This window comes from Zea mays, chromosome 4, assembly GCF_902167145.1.
Source record: "Zea mays cultivar B73 chromosome 4, Zm-B73-REFERENCE-NAM-5.0, whole genome shotgun sequence".
Taxonomy (NCBI): domain Eukaryota; kingdom Viridiplantae; phylum Streptophyta; class Magnoliopsida; order Poales; family Poaceae; genus Zea; species Zea mays.
The window spans coordinates 208,371,122-208,380,088 of NC_050099.1; the positions used below are offsets into that span (position 1 = coordinate 208,371,122).

The following is an 8,967-nucleotide window of genomic DNA, read 5'->3' on the forward strand; positions in this document are numbered from 1 at the left end:
ATTATCGCCCTCGATAGCTAGGATCATAAATAGATTATAATTTTTTTTCATTACAATATAACACACGTTTGTACATAAGTTATTATGATATTATATATTTTCGTTGCAACGTACGGACACTACCTAGTAAAATTATGCCCTAGTAAAATTGTAAGTGGATTACAAACGACGGAACCTTCACACAACATAGAGAGCGCAGTAACAAACTAAACCTAGAAACCAAACCTGTAGACGTTCTCTGAGATATCCATCAAATAAGTCTACGATCGAAGTCCGTACGTGCACTCACGAACATGCATAACCAAATCTATCGAGTGCAAAGTAAACATTACAATTCAAAACATAAGAAGCAAAACCCACGATAATCTGCACTTCCGATCCTATGAAATTCCATCTACCACTATTGTTAAGTGAAATCATGATATCATTAAATTTATTATGGCGGATTGGAACCATAGCAATCGATATTCTTCTATCTAAGTTTTTTTATTGTAACAGTATGATTTAGATTAGATCCAGAATTACATTATTCTTGTCGGACGACAGAGATATATAGTACGTACGTACATAAAAAAGACATACTACAACATGCCTGCTAAACGTTTTTACGACAAATAAGCGTTCATCATCAACATTTCTTAACCTATATATATTTCATCTGCTACCTGCTGTGGAATACGTACGCGACGAGGTATGGGACGTAGAAGCAGCTCAGCATTCCTCCTCACTTCAAGCCCACACGAATCCGTCATGTCCAGTTCCTCCGGCCTGACTCGCCCGGCCGGCAGCGCCCAGTCGAAATGGTACAGGAGGCTGGCCAGAGCGATCTCAGTGTTCGCTTGCGAGAAGGCAATCCCAGGGCAAATCCGTCGCCCGGCCCCAAACGGCATGAACTCCAGGTCTGACCCCGTGAAGCTGAAGGCCTGCTCGGCGGCCTCGAACCTTTCCGGCACGAACTTGTCAGGGTCGTCGTCGTCGTCTTGGCGGCGGCTGTGCCAGTACTTGGGGTCCCTGGAGATGGCCCATACGTTTGCGACAAGTATTGTCCCCTTCGGCACATCGTAGCCTTGGATCTTCCGGTCGTCCTGTGTGCAGATCCTAGGGACTAGCGGGATAGTTGGGTGCAGCCGCAACGTCTCCTTGATGACTGCTCTGAGGTAGCCCAGGTCTCTGAGAGCTTCCTCGCGCACTCTGTCCTGTCCTGCGAGGACGCGCTGGATCTCGGACTGCACCTTCTCCATGACCCTTGGGTTTGCCATTAGTTCCGCCATGGCCCATCGGAGAGTACACGTTGTTGCCTTGATTGCTGCCACGAACACATCCTGCTTGCATGCCCAACACACATACACCAAAGAAGAAATTGTGAAACTAAAGAAGAAATTGCCTAGTTTTAGTTGTCAAACTAAAGTAGAAATTGGAGAGAGATACCAAACGGTGACATAGTTGAATCGGAGTAAGGACAGCGTTGGTATAGCTTCACCAACAGCTTCATTAATTGATGTGAGCTATTTGGACTAATATTATTTGCTAGTATGCAATGTTTTAGTTCAAAGGATACAACATAGACCAAATTACTTGTTTTCAATCTCTAAGCACTAAAATTTCTAACCAAATGTTTTACACTTACAAAAGCTAATACATCTCTACTATATTTAAGTGGGAATCTCCCTCCTACTCGGTGCGCGATCTCCGCGTCACCACCTTGTGGGCCCCACGCCCAGTGCCCGCACAACGCTCTCTTAGCTACACACTGTGGCCCCTAGCACCCGCCCCCGCCCGTGCAGCGTACTCTCAACTACCAGCTACTGTCCTATGGGCCCGCTTAGCGCCCTCTCAGTTAAGCACTGTGGCCCCTAGCGCCCGCCCCCGCCCATGCAGCGTACTCTCGGCTACCAACTACTGCTGTATGGGCCCGCCCAACGCTCGACCCCGCCCGCCCATGCAGTGTACTCTCAGCTACCAGCTACTGCCCTATGGGTCTGCCAAGTGTCCAACCCCGCTTGCCCATGTAGTGTATTCTCAGCTACCAGCTACTAGCCTATGGGACTGCCAAGTGTCCGGCCTCGCCCGGCGCAACTACCATACCATGCAAAAAATAGTGCAGAGTGAGGCCTTAAAAACCCACGCCCCTTGCTCCAGACATTTAGGGCTAACCACCAGACCACACGTTCCTTCGTGTTTAGAAGTAAACGATAACCATATTTGAATAAATATCTAAATACCTATCCATATAATATATAGAAACCGTAACAAAGTACGTGCAACTAACTCTCTTGAAAGTATGTTACACAAGAGACGGTACTAGCAATATCAGTGAGCAAAAACATTGCCTAGTTTTACATAGTCATCAATCCTTTCAAATGAAAGAATAATGAACTTGATAAAGATATGTATTCTTGTTTAAATCTACTATGAGCTCAACTCTATTAGTGTATCAAAACTAGGTGAAACAGACATTGTGAGAAAAATAGTCAATGTGCTTCCATGTAACAAGTATGCAAGTGTTATCACCATCCTCCCACTATAGAAAAATTGACAATTATCGGCGGCCAAAATAATTTTCGGTGGTTTTTAGGGGCCGCCAAAATTAAGGGCTTTAATTTTGGCGGCCAATTCCGCAACCATGTAGGTTAGTAAATTTTGGCGGCAAACTCTGAAGTCGCATTTGATAAGTAATTTTCGTGGTCCCAACTCCGCTGCAGTCAAAAGTTATTTCATTGACTAAACATTAAGCCACTATCGATAACCTATTTTCGTCGGGCTCAAACTAGCCATTGAAAATTAAGCGGTTTTAGGGGCGCGCGTAGCCGCTCGCCCGCGCCTGTTTCTTTTCAGCCGAACACTGCCATTTCAGCGAAAATAAAGGGCCACAAAAAATTACCACCGACAGGCTTATTTTCGACAGATGTGCCATTGCCACCAAAAATTACAAAATTTCAACGAAAATAAGCCTTATTTGCGGTGAATTAGAGTCGCCATGCCAAAGCCGCCGAAAATAGGCCATTGCCGCTAGAAGTAAGCTATTTTTGGTGGCAATGACCTTATTTTTGGCAGGTTTGGCCACCAAAAAAATGTCTATTTTCCTATAGTGTCCACAACATAAAGACTTGGGCACAATGACCCAAGGCTTGTCATGGAAGATGGGTAAAGAAGAAGACACTTCATCAAGCAAAGACATAGCTCTCACATGTGGAGCGCAAGAATATGAAGGGCAAGAAGCAAGTTGAAAGCTCAGGCTCAAGCATCTGAGGTGAAGACAAAGATGAAAAAGGTGATGATGTTCATGATCAAGCGTCCATATCATCCTTCTAAGTTCATGAAGATATAATCAAGATAGTGAGAAAGGTGATGAGGTTGATTTGTAGGGTGAACCTAATGGGTGTGCATATCCATGTTGAATACATCCTATTCAATATAGATAGTAAAGAACAAAGAAAGATGAAATGTTTTAAATGCGACAAGAATGGACATTTCAAGGAAAGTTGTCCAAACAATCCACACCCAAGGATTAAAAAAGAGGTGCAAGGCCCAAACTCTCACATAAATCAAGACCTAAGATGATTCATCAAGTGAAGATGAAGCCAACACAGAATCACAGATGTAATCGCTCTTTATCACCTTCCTCCCACAAATGCCTTATGGCAAGAGGTAACATCTAAGACTCATCCTCTAGTTAGCCATAGAGAAAATGAAAATCCCTCTACTAAAGAATTTGCCAAGTCATCAAATCCTTTAAAGAAGTTTGCACTAAACAAAAGGCTCAACTAAAAACACTAAAATGAAAATTAGTTAGCTCACAAAAGGCTTAGCAAAATTTGCTAGAACAATATGAGCACCTAATGAATAAAAATAAAAAAGTTAAAAGCAAAGTTGGCTAGCTCTCAATATGCTTATGAAAGTTTGCTAAATAAAATGGAAATTCCTAGCATACACAATCATGAACTATTTAAATAGATAGAAGCTATATATTGTAGGACCCCCGAGACACCTATAATTGAAACAAGTAAAAACGATTAAAAATGTTTCTACTTCCAGCTATGAATTGATTGGTATAAACTCACCCCTTGCAAACAAATTTGTGTTTAGAATGTCACTACAAAAGTATCATTACAACAAAATGTTGAAAACATCAGCTAAATTAAGAATGTCGGTGCCGACGTACTTAAGTTAGATAAGTATGTCGGTTTTCTTAGGCCGACGTACTTATCTAGTTAAGTATGTCAGTTGTGTGGGTGGATCGACATACTTATCTACCATAAGTAAGTCGGCTGGTCGGTGGACTGACGTACTTAAGTTTAAGTATGTCGGTGTGACTACGACTTATTTGATTAAGTATGACAGAGTAAGTAAGTCAGTAACCCATGTACTTAACTTAAGTACGTCGGCCTATTAGATTAAGTATGTTGGTTCCTAGCCGACGTTCTTTAAATGTTTTCCTGTGGTCAAAAGAGATTGCAAGGGAAAATGAAGAACCCAAGCAATAAAAGACTTGCCTCACTAAGGACTTCACCAAAAGAAAAGGCAAGGTGAAGCTTACCTAACCATATCAGGATAACACTACAAAGGGACCGAAGAAGCTTGATGATGGGAGAAATCGTGGTTTGCTTCATGTGCCACAAGGAAGACCATAAGTCCTATCAGTTTAAGGTGAAGAATGGGGGATAAAGGAAAATACAAGCAAGCAAGCTCTCCAACACCTACCAACAAAGTTAAAAAGAGGACCACCAAATCATATCTCTTGAAGAATAAAAAGAATGCCAAGGTGGTGGCCATCAAGGTGAACAAGCAAGCCAACACAAGAGGGGGCAAATGGATTTTGGTGCCAAAGCAGATTATCTCAATCATAAAGAGGACAAAAAAGGTTTGGATCCCAAGAGGTAACTGAAAAGTCCAATTGTATGGTGAATTTGGAGATTTTGCAAGGTTGGGATGCATATCATGGGATGCATCATATTATAACAAGTTTATTGCCAAGTGGGTTATTGAAAACTATGGATCCAAATTTCCCACCCATGTTAGGTAACTAGATTCTTCATTTGGTATTAGTTTTTTACATTCATTTCAACTGGTATCTAGTTTACCTTTATACCCTTGTTTTGCTATGCATTTCATTTTACATTCTCGGCATGCATACACTAAGATAATCATATGGTAGGATTGATTGGTTTCACTCATACCCATGGAAAAAACTTACATGGAGTAAAATATTTAGGAGCATGACACACATATCATTAATTTATGAACAAATTGTATCAAATTTTTCATCTGGTATTCAATATTATCAATTGGTATCATTTGATTTATTATGTGTTAATGCCCAAATTATTGATGATTTGCTCATAAATATAACCTACAAGTAGGGTTCACACTCATGTGACATTATTCTTTAAGTGGTATCTTAATGTTATAAGTTTAAGTGCATGTTTCCTACAAGTATTCAAAATTTGTATGCACAGTTTTAGAGGGAGGTCACTCTATAAGTTGGTATCTTTGAGACTAACATCCTTTCGAGCTTATCAAGTGTGTAGTATTATCAATCAAGAAAAATTGAGCCCCCAAAGAAAAACAACAAGCTTCAACCGCAAGATTTCAATAATTGATATCATATATACAGTATAGGGTTCAATTGGACATGTATATTGGTATCGAGATTGTTTAATATCTTTTACATGCATTCTTTATACACTATATAGTCTAGTTTTTTCTTCTTACAATTTCACCCCATTACTATGCAAAAGGTTTACTTTTAAGTTGATACCAATATAGGATACTTTTCATCATATGTATGTATATAGATAGGGGGAACTTAGTCTATATAATACAAGTAAATTTTTTTGGCGATCCTCTCCTCATCCAACGGGGAGATTTCATAATAAAGGGGGAGAAGTGTTTATAAGATCATAATAAAGGTGATTTTCGTAATAAAGGAGAAGTGTTTATAGGAGCTTAGTCTATATTGTACTAGAGGGAAAGAGGCCCACGACAGTCGAAAACTCGATAGTGGAGATGGCGAGAAGCATCCGAAAGATTCTACAACTAGATCACCACTTGCACATGGAGAAGAATTGAGGTTATCCATGGAGCTACGTGACCGAAAGCTTGGTCCTTGCGTGGTGATCCACCAAAGAATAGGAGGAAACTTCCACGGTTCTCGATACCTCTGTAAAAATATCGACGTGTCGACGAAAGTTTATATCTCTACCATATTTATGTTTCTGCATTTATATTTCGTTATCTTGGTTACGTGCTTTATCTTTCTAGCTTATAAGTTAGTTGATAGGTTTGTAACCTAGCTTCCATAACTCCTTACTGTAGAGATAATAACACATAGTTAATATCATAGTTGCACATAATTAAGATAATTTATTTAACAAAGTTTGACTAGAAAAATAAAGACTATAGTTTATATAGAAATTACAATGATTAATTCACCGTCTTAGCTGTCACCATTATTTTCAAAGGCTAGGCACCATGACACTTTAGACCTTGTTTATTTTCTTCTCGGATTATATAATTCGACTTATAGATTATATAAGCATATAATAACCTGTTTATTGATTATCATATCTAGGTAACTAGATTATATAATCCACCTAAAAATATGTTGTTTTTTGTTTTTTTAACTTAGGTAGGCTAGATTATATAATCTAGAGGGTAAATAAACAAAGCCTTATTCTTTTTTTTCTTCCTATCTTAGAGGTGTTCCGTCAAACAAACAGAGTGAGAAAAATATCTCAACTTTACCCACAAAGTTATTTGTTTGTGAAGATAAAAACAAAACAAATAGATTTACCGGTGAAGCTGAACTGTTCTAACGAGCCCTTCAAAGACGAGAGACATTACCATTAACATATTGACGATGATTCCGTGGGTGAGAGAAATTGATCCCATGGCGCCTTCGTCATTCCGGATCCTCAGCAGCACGTCGACCATGTCCTGCCCGTCGTCAGCTTGTCCAGTTGATGACCTCCTCTCCTCGTGGAGGCGAAGGATACCTTCCATGAGGCGGACCACCGCCAGCCTGTTCCGCTCCGCCTTGCCGTTGCGCGGCAGCATCCGCGCCAGCCACGACGATGGGAACAGGTCCCGCAGGTCGAAGAGCGACGAGAAGTCCAGAGCCTGCTCGACTGTATCGAGCAGCGCGGCTCGGTCGGGCATCGTCCGGTCGCCGAAGATGGCGCGCACTGCCGAGTCCGTGACGAACGCGGCGAGCCGCTCGTCGATGTTGGCGAGCTGGCCCGGCGCAGACGCCGCCGCCTGCTGCAGGGACGACACGAGGCGGGCCGCCTCCTGCTCGCGGATGCGCCTGAACGACTCGACGCGCTGCGCGCTGAGGAGCTCGTTCACGAGGACCCGCCGCAGCAGCCGCCAGTGGTCGCCGTAGGGCGCGAAGACGATCCCCATGCCGTACCTCGAGTAGAGCTCGTCGAGCGCCGGGCTGGTCGGCCGCTGCTCGAAGGCGGCGTCGCGGAACACCGCCTCCGCCGCTTCGGCGGACGAGACGACGACGACGGCGCGCTCGCAGATCCTGAGCTGCATGATCGGGCCGTGGCGGAGGGAAAGGTCGCGCATGCGGCGGTGCGGCGGGAGCCTGCTCAGAAGCCAGTGGGAGCTGCCGATTACCGGCAGCTGCCACGGTCCGGGCGGCAGATTTGGCCTGAGCTTCTTGATCGTGCCGGGCTTAGCGCCAACCACGGCAAGAACGAGAAAAAGGAGGAAAATGCACAGTGCGCAGCATCCATAGTAGTGTGGCGTGGCAAATTCCTCCATGGTGCTCCGCTGAGATGAGGGATTTCCACGCTTATCCTTGTATGTCTATTGTCTAGCCGATGACGAGGAGGTATACATACGCAGCGATTTATTAATAGAGACGGACAACCAGTGGCAGGACGTCTGCCTTCGTTATCATGTGCATGTCCCGTTTAATACGAGGTCTCTTAAATGGTTTGAGGGGTAAATAAAGAAAAGATGGTTTCTTTGCAAAAATATTATCTCTACATATATAGACTCTCTATATATTATCTCTTAACTATATTTATGGTCTAGAGATTTAGAGTTATACTATGTAGGTAGTGTCTTAGTTGTCTCATGTACTTAGAAATGTAAGACACATGCTCTGTGTAAATGTGTGTTGAGCACCAAAATGAGCAGCCGAACATTCCGGCCCTGGGCCGGACGGTCCGCGCCGGTGGTCCGCGCGCGTAGAAACAGTTAGAGTTCTGAGTTTCTTGCTTCAGTTGTTGGCTAGATTCGTGGAATTAGCTCGGGAAATCTGTTTGTAACGGGTCCAGCCCCCCTCCTCTACGTCCGATTAAGAATCAACAATCGAACCAACAATCAATTTATATCGCTGTAGGAAACGGGCGACGCCTAAGAGGGGGTGAATTAGGACTTCTAAAACTTTCACTAAACTAGGCCACAAATAAAACCCTAGAGCAAAACCTATGCAAATAATCAAACTAGAATGTACAAGCTATGTTTTGTCTAAGTGTTGCTATCTCTACCGCAATGGCTAAGTTTCAATCTACACTATATAAGTATAAATACAAGATTAAAACTTAAATACTTAATATAAATGCGGAAACTTAAAGAGTAATGTAGAGATGCAAACTCTCGTTGATGACGCTGGTATTTTTACCGAGGTATCCGGAACCACACATGGTCTCGACTAATCCTCGTTGGTGCCCGTATGCAAAGGGAAGCCCACGCGAGGGCCAAGCACCTTTGTAACACCCTGATTTTGGGGGTATAAAATTTCTTTCTAATTATCACCCAAAATCATGTGTTACTCTTCCTTTTCTCACTCTAGGCTTTCTCTCTCTAGATTCTTTCTCTCTTTTCCCCTTTTAATTAGAAATAGCCTAAACTAGTGGAGGTTAATTAATTATTTTTGCCAAAACCATATGAGTCATGACATGATGAATCATGCTGAGTTTAAAATATTCTTTAAAGTGTTGCACATGGTTG

The 8,967-nt window shown here is 42.4% G+C and overlaps 1 protein-coding gene across 1 annotated transcript; it reads right to left on the reverse strand.

Moving 5' to 3' along the window:
* Positions 1 to 481: 481 nt before the first annotated feature.
* On the reverse strand, positions 482 to 7,818 carry LOC103654533 (ent-isokaurene C2/C3-hydroxylase). Its single transcript, XM_008681366.2, has 2 exons — positions 6,844 to 7,818; positions 482 to 1,322 (listed from the first exon to the last, which is right to left on the reverse strand). Exons 1-2 carry the CDS (start codon positions 7,768 to 7,770, stop codon positions 639 to 641), a joined length of 1,611 nt encoding a protein of 536 aa, XP_008679588.1. The 5' UTR covers positions 7,771 to 7,818; the 3' UTR covers positions 482 to 638.
* Between the last annotated feature and the right edge of the window lie 1,149 nt (positions 7,819 to 8,967).